The sequence below is a fragment of the Hakea prostrata genome, chromosome 11 (genome assembly GCF_041222555.1).
Source record: "Hakea prostrata isolate BN-2017 chromosome 11, UWA_Hpros_2, whole genome shotgun sequence".
NCBI classification, from domain to species: domain Eukaryota; kingdom Viridiplantae; phylum Streptophyta; class Magnoliopsida; order Proteales; family Proteaceae; genus Hakea; species Hakea prostrata.
In genome coordinates, this window is record NC_142610.1 from 10,791,438 (window position 1) to 10,817,885 (window position 26,448).

The 26,448-nt window shown below is 39.5% G+C and overlaps 1 protein-coding gene across 2 annotated transcripts in view; it reads right to left on the reverse strand.

Moving 5' to 3' along the window:
* The window catches only part of LOC149000063 (uncharacterized), an 82,682-nt gene that overhangs the window by 36,062 nt on the left and 20,172 nt on the right, over window positions 1-26,448 (reverse strand). For both annotated transcript variants that reach the window (XM_089139810.1, XM_089139811.1), the window contains exons 8-12: window positions 19,136-19,303; window positions 18,527-18,720; window positions 18,280-18,346; window positions 10,680-10,813; window positions 10,301-10,367 (exon numbers count right to left, since the gene is read on the reverse strand). In XM_089139810.1, coding sequence (XP_088995936.1) covers window positions 10,301-10,367; window positions 10,680-10,813; window positions 18,280-18,346; window positions 18,527-18,720; window positions 19,136-19,303 — 630 coding nt within the window. The remainder of the gene's footprint in view (window positions 1-10,300; window positions 10,368-10,679; window positions 10,814-18,279; window positions 18,347-18,526; window positions 18,721-19,135; window positions 19,304-26,448) is intronic.

Sequence of the window (26,448 nt, forward strand, 5' to 3'; positions counted from 1 at the left end):
AGTGAGCTGCAAATGGGTATTTGTGGTTAAACAAAATATGGATGGATCAGTCAACAAGTTGAAAGCTAGACTAGTTGCAAAGGGGTTTACCCAAACCTATGGGATTGATTATCAGGAGACCTTTGCCCCTGTTGCGAAACTAAACACTATCGAGTTCCGTTGTCTTGTAGATGTGAACAAAGACTGGAACGTGCACCAACTAGACGTAAAGAATGCCTTCTTACATGGGGAGTTAGCAAAAGAGGTTTATATGGAAATCCCACATGGTTTCTCTGATGACAATACTGCAGGGAAAGTTTGTCGATTGAAGAGGTCTCTCTATGGGTTAAAACAGTCTCCTAAATGCTGGTTTGGACGCCTCCTGAAGGCAATGACTTCTATTTGTCAAGAAGTCAAGTACTAACATCACACTTCTCATTGTCTATGTAGACGATATTTTCATCACAGGGAATGATGGTGAAGAAATTTAAAAGTTGAAGGACTTTCTTGGCAGAGAGTTTGAAATTAAAGATCTAGGGAAGTTATAATATTTCTTAGGGATTGAGGTGGCTTGATCAAATAAAGGTATATTCCTATCCCAAAGAAAGTATGTCCTAGATCTATTATCAGAAGTGGGAATGTTGGGGTGTAAAGCAGTTAATACCCCTATTAAAGCTGGAGCTAAATTTAAAGAAAAAGAGGGAGAACCAGTGGACAAAGGAAGATACCAAATGCTGGTACGGAAGCTTATTTACTTGTCCCACACCAGGCCAGACATCGCTTATGTTGTAGGTATAGTGAGTCAATTCATGCATGATCCATATTTAGCTCATATGAAGGCTGTTATCAGAATACTACAGTATTTGAAGGGAACTCCTGGAAAAGGAGTCACCCACTGATAATCTGAAAGTAGAAGCACACACTGATGCAGACTGGGCTGGATCTCCAGACAGGAAGTCAATTTCAGGTTACTGTACCTTTATTGGAGGTAATCTAGTTACTTGGAGAAGTAAGAAACAGAATGTGGTAGCTTTATCTAGTACTGAAGCTGAATATAGAGCTATGGTTCGTGGAGTTTGTGAGCTACTATGGTTGAAAGGCTTGCTAGAAGATATTGGAGTCCAAGTTCCAAACCCTTTGATGTTATATTGTGACAACAAGGCTGCTATTAGTATTGTTAATAATCCGGTGCAACATGATCGAACTAAGCACATTGAAATTGACAGGTTCTTTGTCAAAGGAAAGTTGGAACAAGGGCTTATCTGCATGCCTTTTGTAAGATCTGGAGACCAAGTAGCAGATGTTTTCACTAAGGGTTTGAAAGAAAGAGATTTCCTTCCTATTGTAGGCAAGTTGGGCATGAGTAATATCTATGCCTCAACTTGAGGGGGAGTGTTGGATTCTATTAGGAGTCTAATAAGAGTTTGTATAGGGGTTAAATTAGAGTTTGTATTCATGTAAAATTCTATTCCTTGTAATAGTGTACTTTCCACTTAATTATAAATAGAGGGCTTGAGATCATTGATCGATAAGCCATTCTGCCAAACATTGTATTTCTACACCTTCAAATATCTCAAGATTCGGTATACTGCATCTAGATGTGAGGAATATAAATCATGCATATAGTGGCTGACAAGACTAATTGCAAATGTGATATTTGGTCTAGTATGTGACAGATAGATCAACTTCCCCACCAACTTCCGAGTGCTTATTTTATCAAGTAGTTCTCCTCTTGCCTTCAAGTGTAGATTAGACTTAACATGAGTCTCAGCAAGCTTACATCCTAACATCCCAATTTCCTCTAGTAGATCCAAAATATAGTTCCTCTAAGAGAGAGACACACTACCGGCCGAATATGCTAACTCCAGCCCTAGCAAATATATGAGTTTTCCCATGTCTTTAATCTCAAATTAAGTCCTCAAAATAGTCTTTAAAGCTGAAATTCATCCTCTCTACTGCTCCTGGGACCAAAATATTGTCCACTATTCACATACATTAGAAGTACGGTAGTGTGGGAACCATCTCTCTTAATGAACAAGGTATGTTTGCATTACTTTGTTTGGAGCCATTAGAGATCATCGCTTTATAGAACTTCCCAACCCATGCTCTCGGAGATTGCTTCAACCCATATAATTCCCTCTTTCAATTTGGACACTTTCCCATGAGTCTTAGTAGTAGAATACTCAGGTGGCACATCCATATACACCTCCTCCTGAAGTTCTCCATGTAGGAAAGCATTTTTCACATGTAACTGTTGTAGGCTCCACCCTTCATTCACTACACATGAAAGGACAACCTAAACTGTGTATATCTTGGCAACTGGGGCAAATGCCTCCAAGTAGTCAATCTCATAGCTTAGAGTGAACCCCTTGGCCACCAACCTTCCCTTGTACCTCTCCATGGTCCCATTTGGCTTATACTTGATGACAAACACCCATTTTGTGGGGTTAGCACGAGAATGGTTTTTGATGCTGCTTGAAACCATGAAACCATGAACTCTCAGCCCTCCGCCACCCCCCTTCTCAGCCCTCTGCCACCGCCACCCCCCCACTCTCATTCCTCCACCTCCGCCACCATTCCCACCCCTCTGTCGAAGGCATGGAGCTCTCTTTTTTCCTCCCAAGCCCCTTCTTGCGATCTTTCCTTCATCCCTCCTTCTTCTGAATCCCCCATCCCTCTAGTTTGTTGCCCCTCCTCTGCTACTGCACCCGAAATCATTCGATGGAAGTATGCTGTCCTAGGGCAATTTCTTGGCCCCTGCCCTCCTATTGGTATTATCAAGGCATCTCTGGCCAAGCAATGGAATTCCTTGAGTCCTTTGGATACTTTTGTCATTGACGAAGGGATTCTGTTGTTCAAGTTTACCTCTCCTGCTTGTCATTTGAAGGCCATCACTGGGTCTCCTTGGTATGTTGGGAAATCACCTATTTTCATCAAGCCTTGGGAACCTTCCATGCCGCTCCGCAGGGTCGACTTCAACTCCCTTCCCCTGTGGGTCAATTTGCCAGGTCTCCCTTGGAATTCTGGAACAGAGAGTGTCTGAGTCGCATCGGTTCAGCTCTGGGGAGCCCTCTTCGCTCCGATTTGAAGACTTCCAAACTTGAACGATTGTCCTATGCTCGTATTTGTGTTGAGGTGCCTGCTTCCAAGCCTCTGCCTCCCTGCATCTCTATCGCCGATGACTCGGGTTTTCATTTCAATCAAGTTATTGTCTATGATTGGGTCCCTGCTTGGTGCTCTGGATGCCTTTCGTTTGGTCATGAAGTTCACAAGTGTTCTACTGGTCTTACTGCTCCATCGCCGATTGCTCCTTTGATTCCTACATCTCTGGCGTCGATAGAATCCTCTCCCGGCGCTACTCAGTCTTCTAACCATCGGATGGATTTGCCTGATGCTGCTGCCACTTCTTCTTCGGGTATTGCTCTACTATCGCCGCCGTCTGTGGTGGAGCTGATGATTCCACCATCTTCGGAACCCCCGAAGTTTGATTGATCGGTTGGATCTCTTATCAATTCCGACCACCTTTGCTCCTAACACGACTATCGCCGTTGATCCTTCGACAATTCCTCCTCCCGCCGACAAGACTTACAAAAGACGGAAGGAAAAATTGAATCGCCGTACATCTACTGCTCTTGAGACTGTCGCCGCTGCAACGATTGTTGCTTCTGCTGCTCCTTCTGAACCTGTTAGCCTACCGCTGGTTACTGCCTCTGCTACCGCTGGATCCTCGAGCTCCCTGGTTTGTTCGGCCTCCAATTCACTGGTCAACTTCCATTCTCGTGCTAACCCCACAACTGCCATGGCCTCTGACCCTCTGCAAATTCCCCAATCTTACTCGCCTGCTAATCCAACCTTTCTTTCTGATGCCTCTGACGGTAGCCTTGACCTGCATGCTCCTGGATCAAGGTGCCCACTGGTTATTTTCCCTTCTCATGCTAGCCTTGATTTTGTCGAGCAATCTAACCTCTTGCAACCTTCCCCTTCGAGCCACTCCATCCTCCCAACTGCTTCCTCTGCTTCCTCTGGCCTCCCTCCTGTTTTCCAAGTTTCTGATCGACCCCAAAAAGACTCATTTTCTCATCCTTTTTTGACATTTACTCCACCGCCTCTAAAGGCTGTTATCTCCCTTGCTCATGGGCCTTTCCTCCATAACCCAAGGCCCATGCCTTTTCTTCCTTCCCTACCTCTTAACCATTCCATCTCTAACCCTCTTTTAAAGCCCAGCCCACTCAACTCAACCACTTACCTTTCTCTCATAAATGATCCCCAAAGCCCATCCTATGGTTTGAACCAACCAAGACTCAACCATGCTACCCACCCCATTAACTCCTGCCCAGTTGCGACCAAGCCATCCCCTACCGATCCTACTCCTTTAAGCCCATCTTTTGATTCCTTGACCCATGGGCTAGACCTATCCTCTTCCTTTTCCAGCCCAAACCCGACCAATTGCTCCTTACTTGGCCCATCGCCCCTTGTGCACTTGTCCCTCAACCCTAGTTCCTCTAGTGATCCAAATCCAGCCATTCTCGCACCAAACCCTCCTCTCTCCACCCCTCCAAGCCCTCTTGATCGTGATGACTGTCGTAGGAGCAATCGCTCGGCTAAGGGGCACAACCCTTTTGGCGAAGATTTTTTGGTGGACTTCAAGCCCATCAAGAAAAAGAAGAATAAGACAAAATCCGCATAATAGGCTTGCTGGCCCGGTTCAGCTCATCTCCGTTGGGCCTTGCCTGTTTCGTTTTGACGGGGCTCTCCCATCTCCATTGGGTCTGAATCATTTTGTTGGTGCTTTTCATTCCTTGCTCTAATGTGCGATGTAATTTGCTTTCTTTGCGAGTTGTTGTAAGCGTGTTGCCTCTTTTAATACATTTAATTATTCATCCAAAAAAAAAACACCCATTTTGCACCCAACGATCCGCTTTCCTACTGGCCAAGACATCAGTTCCCACATTTTATATTTTTATAGAGCTCGTATTTCCTCATCCATTGCTTTCTGCCAGTTTGAATGAGATAACACTTCTTGCCATGTGTTAGAAATAAAAGTAGAGGACAAAGAGAAAACAAAACTTTGAAACTCTGAGGATAGGTACTAATATAAAACATAATTAGAGATAGGATGCTCAGTGCAAGTCCGTGGCTACTTTCTCAATGCAATTGGTAAGTCCAAAGTAGGATTAGAAGGGTAAAAAATAGACTCACATGGAGGAATTGGTACGTCAGGACTAGAAAGTGAAGCTTCCAATTGGGCCGGCACAAAAGGTGGTGCTCGCGGCTTTCTTTGATAAGTCTTTAGAGGTCTTTGCTACCCCTGCACATCATCCACTAGTTGTTCCTACCTGGTCCCTCCATCTTCCAAAGGAGGATCATTAGCAGGAATCTCAGGAGAAATATCTAAAAAAGGAATCAACACTGAATCTCTCGCATTAAGACTCTCCCCTTGAAGAGGTGTAGGGGCTAAGAAAGGAACTTGTTCCTAGAACTCAACATCCATAGAAACAAAGAAATGATAACACTTATAACCATTTTAGGTAGCCGGACAACCCAATAAAATGTACTATAACCCATTTGGATCCAACTTACCATGAACATAGTGGTTTCGGGAAACGACAACACAACCAAAAACCTTAATTGGAACAGTAAAGGCTGTTATCCCTACTTTAAGGGTGGTAGCGCTAGTCTAAAACTCGGGAAGACATACAAGAAATCAAATAAGCTTCAATAAGGACTACATCACCCCAAAATTGAGGAGGCACATACACAACAAGCATTAGGGAACATGCTACCTGAAGAAGATGTATACTCTTGCATTTGGCAAAACCCCATTTTGAGGTGGGGTATCGATACAATTGGTTTGATGTATGAGCCATGGTCAGTTAGGTAAGATAGGAATGCACCACCCAAGTACTCAGTACCATTATTTGTACGAAGGATTTGACTGTGGCCCCAAACTATGTCCCAACCATCTTATAAAAATTATGGAAACACGGAAAAACATATTTTGTTTGGTAAAGTAAGTAGACCCACGTAGTCTTAAAGCAACAATCAATGAATCTAACAAACCATCTATGACAAGAAAAAGAAATAGTCTAAGAAAAAGGAATTGTACTATGATTCTCTAAAATTGGGTTATATGCCTAGTATGTTTAGCTAAAATGCAGGCCTCACAATGAAAATCATTCAAGTTACATCTTTTAACTAAATCAGGAAACAACTTAGACAAAATAAGCAAAGGAATGTGGCCACGACAAAGACAATAAGGTAACAGGAGCAAAAGTAGTGGAACTAGAGGCTGTAAAAAAAGTTGAAGGAGACCCATCTAACAAGTAAAGCCCCCATTTTTGTCTATCACTACCAATCATATGCCTCATTTCCAAGCCCTGAAACACACAATGAGAAAGGAAAAGAGTTATTTTATAGTTCATGTAACGAGCTAGGCTCCTAATAGACAAAAGGTTTGCTAAAAACTTAAGAACATGCAAACAGAAGATAGAGTAAGAGAGGGCAACGAGATCATAGATCCTTTCCAAGAGATAGGAGAAAGAGACCCATCAGTTGTTTGAACAACTTGAGTCAAGGGAATAGTAGAATAAGTATGAAACAAGATGAACCAATCATATGGTTAGCTGCCCCATAGTCGATTATACAGGAGGGATAAGTCGAATTGATACTGTGACAACCGAAAGGGAGACTATGGATCAGTCAAGGGAACTACCACAGTGGCTATACTCGCACTGAAAGATGGAGCCTAAGAAGACATGTCAAGTCTGGAAGTTAACTTGCGATGGTGCTGGAGCTCGTCAGAGGAAAGAGGTGCTAGCGTACTCAAGGTGTCGAAATTTGCTTGATGTTTAGATGCTTGATTTCCTCCCTATTTGCGATCTTGCCTCCTTCATGGGAATTTGCAAGGTGGCCATATAACTTTCAACACTTGTCTTTTTTATGACGCTCTTTTCCACAGTATGCACTTCATTGGGGCCCGAGAATCACCATTAATAGACTTATTGCTGCAAGAAACAGCCGCTAATATAGACTTTTCAGATGTCTGGGTATTTACCATAGCTGTCCGATGACTATCCTCATTGTCAGCCATCACAGAAGCTTGCTCTAGAGAGGGGAAAGGTTCCCGTAAAAGAATCTGTGTACGAATCTGGTCATACTCAATATTCAGCCCCGCCAAAACATGATACACTCTTGAGTTTGTCTTCCCACTTCTGATAGGCAGCAATCTCCACAACATAGGATGGAGTAAAACGGCCATAGGCGTGAAGAGTTTGATAATAGCCTCGAAAAGTGTTTTAGTACTGAGACAGGTTGAGCTCCTTCTGTTGCAACTAATGATTTTTCCTTCTGATCTCAAAGCACCATGCATCATTACCAGCCTTTGAGTATGTCTCCTTGGCAACCTTCCATAACATAGCCACATCAAGAAAAAGAAGATAGCTTTTTGCAATACTTGGTTCAATGGAACTCAGAAGGAATCCTATAACAAAGCATTCATCCATCTCCCGATTACCTTTATAAATAGGATGTATCGTCCTTTGGAGTCTTACAAGAAATGAAAGCCTAAGTATTTCTGCTACATCGTCTTCTTCTTCTGCCCCCTTCTTCTCTTTTCTTTCTTCTCATCTTGCCTTTGTTTCTGCTTCCAATTCACAGTCCTGCACAAATTTTCCGCAGAGTTGCAAGAAGGCTATTGCCGACCCTAAATGGAAGAATGCTATGGTAGAGAAATGCAGGCCTTCTAGAAGAATGCTAAATGGAAGCTGAGACCTTCACCTAATAGGAAGAAACCAGTTGGATGCAAATGCGTGTCCACAGTAAACCATAATGAGAATGGGACCATTGCACATCATAAGGCTAGATTAGTTGTCAAGGAATTCACACAGACCTAAAGCAACAATTACCAGGAGATCTTCACTCTAGTACATAAAATGAACTTTGTTTGAGCCTTCTTATCTTGTTATTCGAGTCTGGATATAGTCTCTAGAAGATTGAAATGAAGAATGCATTCTTAATGGCAATCTCGAGGATGTGTAAGATGACATCCCCCTGGTTTGACTCACTATAACTAGCGAAGTCTGTGGACTCAAAAAGTCGCTCCATGGGCCAAATAAATTCCTTGTGTATGGTCTGGCAAATTTCAAAAGGCAACAATTGGGCTACAATTATAGTAATGCTGGTCATACCTTATTTGTCGCAGGGAAAAAAATTCATTGCATGATCGCATATATGGATGAAATAGAAATTACAGAAGATAATAAAGCAGAAATTTCATCCTTGAAAAACTTAATAAGCGGCTTAATTTAAGACCAAGGATCTAGGACATCTAAAGTATTTCTTATGGATGGTAACAGCCAGCTCAATCAGGCAAACGGATCTCAATATCTCAATGAAATAAGTCGTAGCCCACCCTGAAAAAACAGAGATGTATGTAACCTACTGACTCTTGAATTGAAGTCAATCACCAACTACGCAACCCAGGTAGTGACTCTATAGACAAAGAGAGGTACTAGAGCCTAATCAGAAGACTTTTCTCTCTCTTCCCCACCAGAACAAACATTGCCTATGTTGTGGATTTGTTCATGATCTGAAAACCACTCACCTTGAAACAATATACAAGATACTTTGGTACTCAAAGTCAGCCCCAAGGAAAAGAATCCCATCATCAAATAATTGAATTTGGAATCTGTAGATTGGCAGCAAAACCAGGAAGAAGAAAGCAGGTGGAAGAGAGGAGAGACTGATCTGAAACACCTCGGAAGGGAGGTTATAGCTTTTTTATTTTTAAACCCTCCATTGGAAAGAGCTTTTCATTTATAGATCAGCTTAAGAGTTCAAAAACTGTTGAAGTATATGTAAATTTGGAGTTTTATTGTTCACGTTACTGTTCACGTGAACAGTGTTTTTACTGTTCACGTGAACAGTGTTTTTCCTGTTCACGTGAACAGTGTTTTGCTGTTGTTTTGATTATATTTTCTATTTCTAATGTGGGAATCTTGCTACATAAGTTTTGGGAGTTTTTTAGAAAGCATAGTTTCTATTTTGGTGGTAGTTTATATTTTCAGAACTTTCTATTTAGGAGTTAGGAAGTTACTAAAGCTGTAATATTTTGTTTCTTTCTTCTAGAGGACAATTACTTGTCTCTCAAGTTGTATTAGATTCATTAGAAGCTATAAATAAAAGTGCTCTATGATTCTAGACTCTTTAGCTAAGAATCACAGGTCTTTTCTACTGGTTCTTCATCTCTCTTCTCTTCTTCTTCTTCTTCTCTCTTTTCTCTGTTCAAGTTCAACTGCTATTTTGATTGTTTAAAGCTTGTTTTCTAACAAAAACAATCGGAACCAAGCAATAGAAAGAAAAATCCAACTCAAATAAGGAAAACCAGTAATTTCATGGACAATTTTAACCTTTGTAAGAGAATCCTTAACTGAAGCTAACAGGCTAGCATTGTTGATGACTGATGACCCAATTCAGGTAATTGTACATTCCTTGTAGAGAATTTGGTAAATTGAGGAAGAAACAATATGTAGTTTAAATACCTAATATAGAGGCAGAATAAAGGGTGATGACACAAGTAATTTGTGAACTCATGTGGTTGAAGAAACTCCTCCTAATCTAAAAATAGCTCAAGAAGGACCTACAAGACTCTATTGTGACAACATGGCTGCAACCATTGTAGCTCATAACCCTGTTCAGCAAGATGGAATGAAACATATGTTGAAACTGAGTGCCACTTTGTCAAGGAGAATATGGAATATTGTCTGCTTTGCACTCCATTAGTTACTAGTGAGAATCAACTGGCCACTATGTCCAACTAAAGGCTTAATAGTTAAAACCTTCCATCCTTTCATTTCCAAGTTGGGTCTGCATTATATCAATGTACCAAATTGAGGGGGTAGTCTAGAAGAATGACCCAGTTTAGTTCTCTTCAACTATGGTTCTCTTCATAAAGTGTGTAATGAACTACGTAGATTGAAGTATCTAGATTCATTATACATGTTTGGTGTGATAATTTTGTGATTCTGCAATCATTCCATATTTGCAATATTCCCAATTCAATAAATAAAGTGGTGAACTCTGCCTCATAAACAAGCCAAATCATTTTCCGCTTTTTGTTTCTCAAGTCTTCTGTTCAGTCCAAAAAAAGAAAAAAAATAGAGTAGAAATTGAAACAGCAGAACTATTTTCAGGCCAGAAAACAGGATAACTTCTTAGGTAAATGTTGGATCTTTTAGGATCTTTTGTTTTCTATAATTTTGATGAGTTTATACAATCATAAGTTCATAACGTTGTATTGACTCATTGATAGGAGGAGATTGACCTGATATCCACTGTCTTTGGGATTAACAATGTAGTCATCAAACTCACCATCAATGGGGATCCATAGCCTGCATGGAAGAAGAGGAAGAACGCCAATATTCAGATTCAGTTGAAAGTAATGCATTTGTAAAGTTGTAATTAAAGTAATGATGCCACTACCTCAATATCTCTACTCAATTTTAGGAGCAGGAAAACAATAAATAGTTTGACTTGATGGTGAAATATAACTCATGCACTAAGTAATACTAAAAAAATTATGCAGGCAGAACTTATCAACCAAAACTGGATAACTGAACAGATACAGAAAGCACGAGTTAAGAATTTTTTCCAAACTGAAAAAATATAAATAAATAAATAGATAACATGACATCTTCACTCACCTGTGTACAATGTTAAGAAGACTGTAGCAACCCTCAACTGCAGCTCCATGTAGCGCCCCTTTTTTATCCCCAACAATCACCCTAAGTGCACGTGCATCATAAATTTGCCAGATGCCAACGTCTTTACGTTTCATCTATTCAGGTATGATCAAAGAGAATAGAGAGTAAATCAGTTGAAGGAAAAAACATTGGCGTCACAGTAATGGTTTGTTCAATAAAATTCCATGGTGGAAAGATTATCCCAAAATTATTTTTTGGAAACATAGCAAGGGTAACATGTTACATTTTTTATTATGTGATTGAGGGACCAAATAATGTATAACCTTACTTATTTTCCCCTTTTAGTATAATTCCTTTCTCCCTAGTGAGAGCATATTGTCATTTCACATATGTGCTCGAAAATGAGGAAAGATAAAAACAACCTTTGATAATGTTGAAGTATATACACTTGGACTATTTACTGTTCACGACACTATTCACGTGAACAGTAAAAAAATCTGTTTTTACTGTTCACAGGACTGTTCACATGAACAGTAAAATCTGTGTTACTGTTCACGGGAACAGTATATGCTAGTGATGCTACTCTACTTTCTATTTCTAATGTTGGAGTCTTGCTACATAAGTTTTGGGAGTTTTTAGAAAGCAAGAATCACAAGCCTCTTCTACTAGTTCTTCATCTCTCTTCTATTCATCTTCTCTCTTTTCTTTGTTCAAGTTCAGCTGCTGTTTTGATTATTTAATGCTTGTTTTCTAACATGGCATCAGAGCAAGTTTAATCAACCTAGGGACTGTTTTCTCTCTCTTGGCTGCCCAGTTTTTTATTCTTCTATTTTCCTTTTTCTTATCTAGGGCAGCCCTAACCTTCACTGTAGTAATTGTGAATGGCTGTCCTTCTTCTTTGACTTTTGAAGCACCAAGTATTTATGTATTAATACTGCAAAAAGGCCCCAAGCTTTCTGGGGATATGTCTACCTATTTGATTCAACTGAGGCTGCTACTACCCTTTTTTTGTGCAAATCTGAAGTTCAATCTGCACTATACTGGTGTCTTGGGATTCCTTTTGATTCTTGCGAAGATATGCCCATAATTCGGATTGCAAGACCTAAGTATTGTCTTCCATTGTTTGTGCTATAAGTTCTGTTGCAAGTCGTATACTAGTACCCCTGTTTCATTGAATTTTTATGTTTTGAAAAATTCTGCTGCTACCGTCTTGCTTTACTCCTACTTCCGTTGTTTATTTCAGAATCAAGTTTAGCCTTCTTTTTATCTAATACTTCTACAAAGACCTAAAGAACTATTTTTCCTTCATATCAAGATCTATTAGAGTTTCACATCTACCAGAAGTTTGTTGCTATGGTCCAAGATCTGATATTATCTGCTACTGCAACTACTATTATTGCACTTCTTCTGAGTGGATTGCTGCAGCGACTACTGCAATTTTGAGATTCCAAGCTGGTTCAGTAATTTTCTCTTGATCTAATTTGCTCCTACCCTATTAAAGGGTTAGTGCTGGTCTAGAATTTCCCCCCCCCCCTTGGTGAACAAGACTTTGTCCTGTGAGACGATTTTCTACTGCTTGATCAACTTTATTGGTGAATAATACATTGCTCTGCGGCTGCTACTTTTCCTTCTTAGGGTTTCTTTTGTGCTCATACTTTAAGATGCTTGTCACTGGTCATCATTAATTGTCCACATGTAATGCTACACGTGAGGGGGAGAATGGTACCTTATTCTATATCTACTCAAGATGTGCTGATGGATATTATTTGTGAAAATCTTTGCCCTCAACTTATGGCATTCTACAACAATATCATTACCTATCTTTACCTATATTGCCCTTTTACCTTACCTACTTGGTCTGCAATAACCCTTATTGTCTTTTACCCTACCTACTTGGTCCGCAGTAACCCATACTGTCTTTTACCTACTTACTTGGTCCGTAGTAACCCATACCTACCTTACCTACTTGGTCCACAGTAACCTATATTGTCTTTTACCTTACCTACTTGGTCCGCAGTAACTCATACTGTCTTTTACCTTACCTACTTGGTCCGCAATAACCCATACTATCCCATACTACCTTACTTACTTGGTCCACAGTAACCTATACTATTCTTTACCTACCTACTTGGTCCACATTAATCAATATTTCCTTTTACCTACCAATACTTTGCCTATTACTTGCCTTCTTGTGAAGCATTTATATGGACATTGGAGTTGTAATTTTTAAGATTTAGTATGGATATTTCTCCCTACTACCGGTATTATGTGGATGGTGTCTTTGATCCTGCTATACTTATGGACATTGGAGTTGCAATTTTGAAGATTTAGTGTGGATATTTCTCCTACTACCGGCATTATATGGATAGTATCTTTGATCTTATTATACTTATGGACTTTGTTCGTCTTCAACATCGTCGATTGTTCTTATTATTGGATGGTTCTATTGACATGAAGAATTAAAGTTTTTATTTTAAGTTGGTGTTGATTATCTCCTGGGTGAAGTTTTCTCAGTGTTTATTGATGTCTGCCATTGCTACAAGATTCAAGATTGGTGCTACTTTTCAAGTTTATTCTTATTGTGCAAGCTGAAGTTTTCTTTGTGTACACTCCAGCTTGAGGGGGAGTGTTGAAGTATATACACTTGGACTATATACTGTTCACGACACTATTCACGTGAACAGTAAAAAAAATCTGCTTTTACTGTTCACGGTGTTGTTCACGTGAACAGTAAAATCTGTGTTACTGTTCACGTGAACAGTATATGCTAGTGATGCTACTCTACTTTCTATTTCTAATGTTGGAGTCTTGCTACATAAGTTTTGGGAGTTTTTAGAAAGCAAGAATCACAAGCCTCTTCTACTAGTTCTTCATCTCTCTTCTCTTCATCTTCTCTCTTTTCTTTGTTCAAGTTCAGCTGCTATTTTGATTATTTAATGCTTGTTTTCTAACAGATAATATCATAATGCTACCCTTAAGACACTTTGAAAACTCTATACACCCTTAAGGAGCTTTTAGGAATAAGACAAGAAGAAACTAAAAGAAGGTGCCAAATTGAAAATACACCTAGAGAGGTAAGAAGTATCATTTATAGATTCCCTTTTGCTAAAGAAGTTAGGATTTTGTATGTTGACATTTCTTTCCCTAAATTCCCATCGATTTAAACCAAGGTATTGCCTTTGGCACAAATCTAAATACTCTTGCTGGCTCCTGTTTGAGGCCTAGCCAAAATTAGCAAAAGAAAAGGTGGAGGGAGAGTAACAAAACAAGACAACAAGAGCCCAAACTTGGCCATGCCCTGCCAAGGCAGGAGGCATGGACCCATCAGATTACTCTAACATGGATTGAAGGGGAATGGGGACTGCTGACCAAATCATCAAATATAACGTCTCAGTAACCAATGTCATGTCAAATCAAAATTATAGATGATTCAAGTACCATTATTTTGCGGCTAGTTTGTTTCCCTTCTAATTTTTCATAATAAAGCACATTAGTAACTGCAGTAAGAATAAAATCGGAAGTAGGTGCAAAACTTCATGAGCCTTTGTCAACTTCCGTATTTACAAGGCTAAACTCAAGGTGTCAAGCATCCTTCCATTTTCTCCAATATTAATCGATACATATCTGGTGCAAAACCTGGATTGAAGTAACCCTTATCTGAGACCATATCAAATCAAAGAAGCTAGCAAGTAAAGAACTCTAAATAATCTTGTTAAACAATGAAGTAAAGTTTAGTTTTTACTTCTACTTTCATGTTTGTTGGTGCAACCTAGAGGGGGGGGGTGATTAGGTTGCAACTAGTGGATTGTCTCAATTTTTCAGTTTGATTGGAAATACAAGGTAAATTGAAAATTCAAATGAAATTAAACAATAGCAAACAACCACAACACAACAATTTATAGTGGTTAGACTTTACAAGTCTACATCCACTCCTCTCTTGGCCTCAAGAGAGTATTCCACTAGTGATTCTCCTTTAATACAATGAGTAGAGATCAAACCCTTTACAATCTTTGTTACGGGGCAAGAGTACCCTTTACAATCTTTGTTTATCTTAGGGCAATAACACCTTCTTCAATCTTTGTTCACAGGCAAGAGCACCCACCCAATCTTTGTTCACGGGCAAGAGCACCCAAAATCAATTCTAATCTACCAATGCTAGAATTGAAGACAAGTAAATACAATAGATGGTTAGAGATTACCTAACAAGGGGTGTGACACTTGTTATCCGATGGGTATTCTCTTTTCCCTTTTTCCCGCCCGCACCATTTATGACTCCCGCATCCCCAAGTCTTCTCTCTTATCGGACTTCATCTCCGATGGAACTTGGGCCCCTGTCCCCCACCCTAGCCTCTCACAAGTCTGGAATTCCCTTCCACCAATTACCCCCTCCGCTCATGACACTCTAGTCTCGCTTCCCTCTACTACAAAATCCTTTACCTCGGCTTCTGCTTGGAACTTGGTTCATTCCCCTTCCCCTTCCCCCCTTGGCCTTCCCTTGTCTAGTTCCCTGGCCACATTCCTCGGCATGCCCTAACCCTTTGGAGAGCCCTAAACCTCGCCCTCCCAACCCAGGCCTTCCTCATCTCCCGCCACATCCCTGCGAAGCCAAACTGTACCCTTTGTTGGACCGGTACCGAGGACTTTGAGCATTTATTTTTCTCTTGCCCCTTCTCCAGTTCTCTCTGGAGAAAAGCCATTGCTTTCATCTGGCCCCGTTCCCGCCGCTCATTTGGGTTTGATCGTGATTGGGTTTGGATTTTGAGTAATTTCTCAGGCTCCTCTATTTGTGATCGGGTTGGTAAGCTTGTTTATGGTGCTATGATCCATCATCTCTGGTGGGAGCGGAATCTAAGGCGTTGGACTTCTAAATCCCGCTCTCTTGATTCGATTTGGAGCGCAATTTATTTTGATGTATCGGCTAGACTCATCAGCATTCCCCATCCCCCGGTTGTTGACTCCCCAAGGAACATGCTCATTGTTGTCTCCTGGGGCCTTAACTCCCAAATCATCCCTTCTCCCTGAATCCTTTTGTTTGGTTTCTTCTTGTAGTTCGCTGTTCTCTTAATATCATTATTTATTCATCCAAAAAAAAAAAAGGGGTGTGACACTTTATCCCTTGTGTAAGTGTGATGCAATGAGGAATGAATGCCCAAATGATATGATTTGCACCACCAATAACCTTCCAATAAAAAGCCTTCAATCACCTCAAGCTTTGCTCCAATGAGCTTGCTTAAACACCTTAGTATGTTCTTCAAGGGTGGATTAAGGGTGAGAGGCAAAACAAGTGTTTTCTTGTAATTTAAAGGTTTGAGAGTGTTTGGGGAGTAGTTGATCAATTGTCAAGGTTCAGGCTCTCAAATGGGGTGAATTTGGCTTATATAGATGGCCTTCAAGTGCCTTAGCCCAACCCCCAACGGATAGAAAACAGGCAAATTTTAGCCTAGACGGACTGTCGTCTAATTTAGACGGACGTCCGTCCCATTTAAAAAGTAGCCATTACAGATTTTTAACCAAACGGAGGCGCTGTTTGACCAGAAGACAGTCCGTCTAAGATGGACTTCTGTCTGACCAAACGGCAGTCCGTCTCAGACGAATGTCCGTTTGAACAGACAGAAATTCTGTATGAGCTTCTGTGACTAGACGAACGTCCGTTTGAAGCATAGATTGCACAATTAGGTGCAAACAGGGACTTGATTGGATTTTTGGTATGTCTTGCCAACCCTAAGCCTCATACACTCTCCTAATATGTCCTAGGTCAGTATAGTGACATGATATGCGTATAATTGAGTGCAATTACATATGAGTGTACATGAAGTGAAGTCCTAATTTGCTACGTATTCTTGCTTGAGCTTGATTGATGATCATTGATGTTCTTTGAGTCTTCTTGTACTCCATTCTTCATGCTCATCTTGACTTAGACTTCATGTCCATCTTGGCTTGGTCTTGGCCTTGACTTGGGCTTACGCATTTGGCATTGAGTTGGATTTGGTCCATTTGCTCTCATATGGAACTAGACAAACACAACTTAGTATAGCCATTAGTAATTCATGTTTGTTATCATCAAAACCAATGGAGGCTGATGTGGCAATGCTTACATGGCATTTCCCAACAATGTTTTTACTGGGTCAGTCCATGTGTTGCAGATTAGACTTGGTCTAATATTGGTCAAGATTCTTGTATTTATTTTAGGATAGAAATACATGGGACAAATACGATTTAATTTGTTTCTAGATTACTAGGAATGTAATCCATACTGATTGTAACCAGGTAAGGAAACTTTTCCTATACTGAAGATTGTAGAATGGCTATTTACTCTCTACGCGAGGTAAAACAGGTGTGGGAGAGAACTCTCTAACACACCACATTCTACCAAGACGACTTCTTCTCTAATTCTTCAACCATCTACCCATATCTCCCTTGGTTCCATCAGGTTATCTGTCTTTAACATGTGATTCAAATCCTCAGTGATAAATTTATATATCAAACCTACAAATAAGTAATAAAAAGCACTAAAACCATGAAATTTGGAAATAAAAAAAGTCTCTGTGATTCAAATCTTCAATTAGAAAGTTCATATTTTTCCTGTTTAATATCCACTCTTAGGATATTTCCAGAGTAGATTGGATGCCCTTAGGTTTTTGCCAAAAACTTAAAAAAGGAGGAAAAAATTAGATTTTTGGTTTTGGAAGGCTGTTCATTGATTCATATCAGTCTGTGTTTTGTACACGGATATTCTTATGTTTCAGTTCTATATGGTATTATAATGGCCAATCTTGATATCAAGACTTAAGACACCGTGGATCCACATTCATCTCTTCAAGTCTGCCACGTGACGAAGGAACATGACCTTGTGAAAGAAGTGTCACCCAAAAGGAAAATATCCTTGATGCAGTTAAGAATGTCCAGAAGGGTCAATTGAGCTTTGAAATACTTAATTTTTGCCTATGGTTTTGTTCTATAGACATTAAGACATCTAGTTCTAGGTTCATTAATGTAATGGGCCTAATTTATAAGCCCATAAAGGGGGTAATGCTGGTAGTGGGATTAGTAGTTAACTTAATATTTATGTCAGTGTTTGAGTTAGATTAAGATACTTAGTAATTAGATTGAATTCTGTTTTAAACTTATTTACCTTTTTTCAGTCAAATTTATACATGTAATGCATCCCAGAACAACCAGAGATGATTTGATTAATGACTAACATTTTATAAGAGTTTTGGGGCAGTATGGCAGTGCAAAGGGGATTGCTATACCTTTCTTGATTTCTTCTCTTCTCTTATCTTATCTTCTACTTTTCAATCATTCAAGTTTCTATTCAAGAATATCTTCAACAACGGAAAGTCGAATTATTTCCAACCCAAATTCTTCTTCTATTAATCTTCCTATTCTTCTAAATTCCCAAACCTAAATTTCTTTTTCCCACCATAGCAGCCCAATTCTTAGCCTGCATCAATCCTTCATGCTTAACAAGCTACATTAAGGCAATACTAGTAAGAAGAACTCACTCAATTTAAATATATCCAGACAGCAGCAACAATGTGGAGATTTTAACACATGATATTATATGGATCATCCAAAATGAACCATAAACTTAAAGTACCTTGCAGTAGATACTGTAAAGGCTTTTTAGGCGACTAGACATGGTTACTTCCATCCCTGGAACATAACTGAAAGAAGGAAATGAAATCAAATGAATGTATATTATACAATATAACGATGCAAGATTGCAAATTACCAATAGGGCTTCATTTGAAGGACATGAGACAAAAATGTATGCATAATATTGAGCATTTTTATCTTATTTTATGCAGGAACAAAGAGAGAAAGATTGTAAATGAGAAACTCACGAAGTTGATATAAATAGCTCCTTCTCAAGTGCTTCCTCGCAAACTGCTAAAGAAGCTAAAGCTATCACAGCATCCTTCACAACCTTAGGCTTTGTTTTAGCAGCTTCCGAGCATTTCATAAAAGTATGGAGAAAGTTACTGCGTTTTCTCCGATCCAGCAAAACATCAAACGGAAATACAGCTTGCAAAAGATCCTGCAAGTGAGACAGGAAAAAATAATAAGCCTCTCGCTCCAACAAAGGTACAAGCTCATATTCAAGATGGGATATCATAGGTGATAAAAGTAATTATATATGTGCACAAGCTGCAGAAGATGTATACGTCAAATTCATGAATACAGTATCATGTCTGACACAATTTCATAAACGGATATGTCTTATATTCAGTAAACTGTTAATGAAAAATAGTTAATTGCTTCAGTCTTCATCTGATATATTCCCTGTCTGAAAATTTCCACAGAAATTATGTAACTAATTTGTTTGAGCTCTAACCATATGTGGATAATTGATCTTCATTTTCATTTATAATGCTCAAACTTCATTCTCAAATTGTATATTGACAGTTTAAAACATTAAAAAACATAAGAAAATATCAAGAAAACCTTCCCACCTTCATACTCGCAAAATCGTCATCATCTGCCGAGTCAGGAATCATATCATTTTCATGCAAGGGTACCGAAGAGCTGGATTTAGGAGATACTCTCTTCAGATTTCTGGCCTTGATGCTGGGGTTCCACATGGCAGCAAGTTCAGCACGCATTCTCTGAAAGGTATGAGGCTGTAGCAGAAACAATCCATTGAACACAAATTGGATTAATGGTCCCTTTTAACATTGTGTGTGTGTGAGAGAGAGAGAGAGAGAGAGAGAGAATGAGTAATACAGATGCAAAATTGAATTACACAGTATGAAAGCCGTTCCACAGAAAGCCATGCCAACATTGAGCCATCAGCTCCAGTAAGGGTAGATTTGGTCTTTTGACAAAGTATGCTGATTAATATTGTTGTACTCATAATTAACTCTTAGTGGCGGCTTTAAAATCTGTCATCAGTTGCTGAGTTGGTAGTCAAGTTTCAGTCTTTAAGTGGGCAAATTAGAACATGCTGGTGGTAGAGTAGATATATCTTTTTCAGTTTTTAATCTATTACTTAGTCTCAGTTTGTGACTAGGAATCCAAGAGAGTCAATATTATTTTCATTAGTAAGCATTCCTTCCAAGTTCCACCCCATAGAGAACATTAATTATTGAAAAACAAATCTGAATTCTGAGTTTATCTGCTGCTGTGCTAATAATTGTGGGTGTTCGATTTTTCTCTTTTTTGGGGGATAACATTGATTCTCTTCTTAGAGGCGAGCCTTGGAGCAATGGTCGGTGGACCACAGTTGTAGCCTGAGGTCAAAGCAATGAAACAGACTATCAGCAAAAATTGTTGGGGTAAGGTTGTGTAGCAAAACTGGCCCCCCTCCCGGACTCTGCTTGTGCAGAAGCCTTCAGAACCGGGTTCACCCTTTTAACATTGGTTCTCTTCTTAGATGTGATCTCTCTTTCCTTTGCTTCCATTCTTGTTGAGTAAGCCGATTGTGGTAGAATGGCTTAATTAAATCACTGTGATCTCAAGTCCTCTATTTATAAAAAAGTGGAAAGAACACTATTACATAAATATTCTTACTTGGGTAACAAGAAATAGAAATTTACATGAACAAAAACTCTAATAGAGTTGAACCTTAGTAGAATTCATCCAAAAATTCTTCTTCTTCTTGCATCTTGTATCTCTGCATTCCATATGAGGCATGAGGCATATACGGATATACCCAGTTTTTGGTTCACTTCTATGGTTACATAATCTTATCATGTCTCCTTTGTTAGAGTTCAGAGTTTCTTTAGATTTGATATTTAATAGTTTGTTACTTATGTTACACGAAGATCGTGCTTGGCATATTGGGCAAGTGATCACTTATAGAAAGGTTGGTCGCAGGTTCAAGTCTTGGAAACAGTTTCCTTGAAAACCAGTGTAAGCTGCATACATCATGCTGGAGCCATGTGCACTGGGTACAACCCAATACTGATGTTACAACTGATTACAGAAAAAGCTCAAGCTGTTAAAGGCTACAAAAATGTGTATCAACATACAACCCCCCCCCCACCACCACCAATGCAGGTCCAATGCAATCCCATCTCTTGGAATGAGGGAGCCACCGGGACACAGCAGAAAACTCTCACACTTGACCACAAATAGAACACCCAACTTCCTGCCTCTGATACCATGTTAAAACTGTTTACCCCAAAAGCACAAGCACATAGGTATAGACTACAACAATGTATACAAATTTTCAAATTGACTCCTAGTTTTAAATCTGTAATTACAGAATTGAATCCTACACCCTTTTCCCTAGTTTCTGCCTGCAGATCCATCAGACCATTTAGTCCCACTAAGTAGACATTTTTTGGTTGGGACATAGTGTTGAAAGAAACGATTGTCGTAGAATGGCTTATTGATCAATGATCTCAAGCCATCTATTTATAATTAAGTGGAAAGTAGACTATTACAAGGAATAGAATTTTACATGAATACAAACTCTAATTTAACTCCTAAAAGAATCCAACACTCCCCCTTAAGTTGAGGCATAGATATTAGTCATGCCCAACTTGCCTACAATAGGGAGGAAATTTCTTTCTTTCAAACCCTTAGTGAAAACATCTGCTACTTGGTCTCCAGATCTTACAAAAGGCATGCAGATAAGCCCTTGTTCTAACTTTCCTTTGACAAAAAACCTTTCAATTTAAATGTGCTTAGTTCGATTATGTTGCACCGGATTATTAGCAATACTAATAGCAGCCTTGTTGTCACAATATAACATCATAGGGTTTGGAACTTGGACTCCAATGTCTTGCAGCAAGCCTTTCAACCATAGTAGCTCACAAACTCCACGAACCATAGCTCTATATTCAGCTTCGGTACTAGATAAAGCTACCACATTCTGTTTCTTACTTCTCCAAGTAACTAGATTACCTTTGTTACAGTAACCTGAAATTGACTTCCTGTTTGGAGATCCAGTCCAGTCTGCATCAGTTTATGCTTCTACTTTTAGATTATCAGTGGGTGACAAAAGTATTCCTTTTTCAGGAGTTCCCTTCAAATATTGTAGTATTCTGTTAACCACCTTCATATGAGCTAAATATGGATCATGCATGAATTGGCTCACTATACCTACAGCATAAGCGATGTCTAGCCTGGTGTGGGACAAGTAAATAAGCTTCCCTACCAGCCTTGGGTATCTTCCTTTGTCCATTGGTTCTCCCTCTTTTTCTTTAAATTTAGCTCCAACTTCAATAGGGGTATCAACTGCTTTACACCCCAACATTCCCACTTCTGACAATAGATATAGGACATAATTTCTTTGGAATAGGAATATACCTTCATTTGATCGAGCCACCTTAATCCCTAAAAAATACTGTAACTTCCCTAGATCTTTAATTTCAAACTCTCTGCCAAGAAAGTCCTTCAACTTTTGAATTTCTTTACCATCGTTCCCTGTGATGACAATATCGTCTACATAGACAATAAGAAGTGTGATGCTAGTACCTAACTTCTTGACAAATAGTGTATGATCAGCATTGCTTTGCTTGTACTCAATAGAAGTGATTGCCTTCAAGAGATGTCCAAACCAGCATCTAGGAGACTGTTTTAACCCATAAATTGACCTCTTCAACCAACAAACTTTCCCTGCAGTATTGTCATCGGAGAAACCATGTGGGATTTCCATATAGAACTCTTTTGCTAACTCCCCATGTAAGAAAGCATTCTTTATGTCTAGTTGGTGCAAGTTCCAGTCTTTGTTCATAGCTATAGACAACAAAACTCTCATAGTGTTTAGTTTTGCAACAGGGGCAAAGGTCTCCTGATCCATCCATATTTTGTTTAACCACAAATACCCATTTGCAGCCCACTGGTTTTTTTCCTGGAGGAAGTGTAAAACCAGCTCCCAAGTGTCATTTATTTTCATTGCCTGCATTTCCTCTACTATAGCTGCCTTCCATCTCTTATTAGCATAGGCTTCCTGCCAACTTTAAGGAACAGATACAGATGACAAAGAGGATATAAAAGCATGGTAGGAGTCAGACAAAGAGTTATAAGAAACATGTTTAGCTATGGGATGTTGAGTACAAGATCTGACCCCTTTTCTAACAGCAATAGGAAGATCAGAAGAAGATACCTTAAGGGGAACAATAGAATCTAATTCTGGAGCAGGAGACTGAAGTGGTAATGTATCACCTTTCTCCACCTGCTTTAGCCGATTGTATTTCTTCCTCTGATAAGTCTGTACCTCCTTATTCTGGTCAATCTGGTTTTGAAAGACCTCAACAGTGTGTCTTACAGGAGTGGTCTCCTCCTAGCTAGGTTCTTCACATGGTTCAGAAATCGAAGGTGGAGGATTAGAGTCCTCAGGTATACTGACCGAAGTTTCCCCCTGGTCAAGAAACTCTTCTAGGACTCTTAAGTTGTGTTGGTGTGTGATAGGAAGATCTAAAGTCGGAAAGAACACCTCTCCTCTAGGACTCTCCCCCTGGAGAGGTGTACAATAAGGGCAAAACTCATGAAAAATTACATTCATGGATACAATGGTTTTCCTGGAAGGAGGATGATAACATTTGTACCCTTTCTAAGTAGCAGAATACCCTAAAAATTTGCAGCGTAGACCTCGGGGAGCCAGCTTACTTTGGTGGGCTGTGATTCTGGAATAACACACGCATCCAAAAACCTTTGGGGGAATAACAAAAGAAGAGGCTCACTGAAGAATCTCATTAGGACATTTAAAACCAAGTATTCTACTGGGCATCGTATTCATAAGGTAAGAAGCAGTGAGTATAGCATCACTCCAGCATTGGTCAGGTACATTCATAGCAATCATAATGGAACGGGCTATCTTTAAGAGATGACGATTCTTCCTTTCGGCAACCCCATTTTGGGCAGCCGTATCAACGCAACTGGTCTGATGTATTATGCCAGAGTCAGAGAGATATCTTTGAAATTGACCATCAATATACTCTGTGCCATTGTCACTGCGAAGGATCTTCACAGTGGCATTGAACTAAGTTTTAATCATATTATGAAAATCACGAAAACATCAGAAAACCTCATTTTTTTTGTTTTAAAAGATAAATCCATGTAGAAAGAGAGTGACAATCAATAAAAATAACAAAGTACTTATAGCCAGTAATAGACACACGTCGGCAGGGACCCCACACATCAGTATGAATTAGCATAAAAGGAATAGGTTTTCCATTATGAAGAGAAGGTAAATAAGTAGAACGAGTCTGCTTCGCAAAAATGCAGGCTTCACAAAAAAAATTATCCTCTTTACAAGAAGAAACCAAATTAGGAAATATTTTCTTAAGAGTTCCTAGAGGGGGGTGACCTAGCCTACGGTGCCATTGATGAAGATCAGATATTACCGAATGCACCGGATTAGAAGATGTAGTCAAAGCAGACGTAGATTCTCCAATCGGCTCAGCAAATAAAGTCCATTGTATAGTTTACCACGTCCAATCTCCTTCCCCGTGACCAGATCCTGGAAGACACTGTAAGATGGGAAAAAAGTCACTTTACAATTCAAGTCATGTGTGAGACTACTGATAGAGAGCAAGTTAGTAGAGAAAGGGGGAAGATGTAAAACTTTAGACAAAGAAAGTGATGGAGAATGCTGAATGGTCTCTTTTCTAGCAATGGAAGAATAGGAGCCATCAACAATTCGAACTTTATTCTTTCCAAAAGTTGGAGAATATTGTAAGAAAGAGGTGGATAAACTTGTCATATGATCTGTGGCTCCTGTATCAATGATCCAAGGAGTAGAAACTGAAGAAGCTTGAAAGCCCGTAAAAGTTTTACCTGAAGTAGCAAGGTAGGAGTTGGTATGGGTAGTAGAGGAAGCAGTGGTCGAGGCTGTACCGGCAGTAGAAGACTGCAGAATACGTCGCAGAGTAGCGAACTCCTCTTGTGAAAAACCAATGTCTGCAGCGGGTGTGGTGGAAACTGTCTTAGAAAGATTAGCTTTTGGTTTTCCCTTTCTTTGTGCTCATTTTTGCTCAAAATCAACAGGCTTCCCATGCAGTTTCCAACAATTTTCCTTGGTATGATATGGTTTGTGACAGTGCTCACACTTGACAATCTCATTAGCCGGATCAGATTTAGTGCGGACAGACTGTAAAACTGATTTCTCCATAATAGGAGTATAAGACTGTTCTAGTGTAGGAAAGGGAGAACGACTTAAGACTTGCACTCTGATCTGATCGTACTCCATGTTCAAACCTGCCAAGAAGTCATATACTTGAATCTTATCAATGTGCTTCTTATAAGTCGCCACATCATCTGGATTAGTGGGGTGATAATCCCCATAATGATCCAACTCTTGCCAAAGAGATCGCAACTCAGCATAATAGTGGGCCATAGTTAGTTCCTTTTGGGTAGTCTCATAAAGCTTCTTTCGTAGCTCATAAACCTATGCATCATTCCCCAACTGTCCATATGTTTCAGTAGTAGCCTTCCAGAGTTGGGCAGCAGTATCAAGTAATAGATATCCACGGACAATATTTGGAATCATGGAATTCAAGAGAAATGACATAATAAGAAAGTCATTCGAGATCCATTTATCCTGTGAAACGCTTGTGGTAGTAGGTTTGATAGTAGTGCCTGTAATGTATCCAACAAGTCCTCTTCCAGCAATAGTCAAGTAAGCAGATCGGGACCAAATCAAATAATTTGTCCCATCAAATCTTACCGAAAGAGGATGAAGAGTGGGGTAATGTTCAGGGCCGGTGGGAGAAGTAGTACCATCAGTGGTTGCCATGTTGAAAGAATTGTCTACAGTTCTTCAGTCTTCACCCTTTCAAAGTAACTGAAATGTTGTAGAATATAATAACCAAACCACCCAAACAAATGATAGAATTCAAAAAATACTTATAAAGAATACCATTTTTTTCTTTTCTGACTTTGATTCTGATTCGATTCTGATTTTGATTCTAATTCTGATGATATGGAAAATCACAAACAGGTCCCTAAAAGTTTGTAAATTTACAAACCTAACCCTCAAACATCGTATTTACGTTTTCTGTTTTTCTTTTTATTTTGGTTGGGCTGATCGAAATAGAAAACATAAGTACAGCAGTAGTCTTCACTCTTCAAGAGTCTCTTTCAGCGGAAGTTGCAGAAGCTTTGGCAGTGGAAGCAGCAATAGCAGGAGCAGAGCGGCAGCGGAAGTTGCAGAAGAAGCAGCGGTAACCGATTCTAATCTGCGATTCTTATCGCAAGAAGCAGCAGCAGCAGGAATTCTTGTCGCGAGATGCAGCAGGAAGCGTGGTTCTTCTTCTCTTCTTCTTTCCTTTTTTTTTTTTTTTGTTCTCTGGTCTTCGAGGTGGAACTGAAACAATAGTGCAGCGGTGCGATGGGTTTGAAAAGGGAAAAAAAATTCTGCCAAACGATGGTTGCAGAATTAGGTTGTAGAAGAACAAGAAAAAACTGCGAAGGGTTTTGGAGAAAAAAAGATAATCTGCTGTGGGTTTATGGGTTTGAAGAAAGAAAAAAATAGAAGAAGATCCTAATTGAACTTAGGCTCTGATGCCATGTTGAAAGAAATGATTGTAGTAGAATGGCTTATTGATCAATGATCTCAAGCCCTCTATTTATAATTAAGTGGAAAGTAGACTATTACAAGGAATAGAATTTTACATGAATACAAACTCTAATTTAACTCCTAATAGAATCCAACACATAGTTATCACTTATCAGGGTTGCACAACCCTTTTCTGAAGGTTGCAACATGCAAACTCAACATTCTAATTTGGTACTCAATAAGGAAGAATGTGTAAGCAATTTAGAACTTCTTCTCTGATTCCGAGCATGGTAAAGTGGAGAATGTCATTCTCCCAAA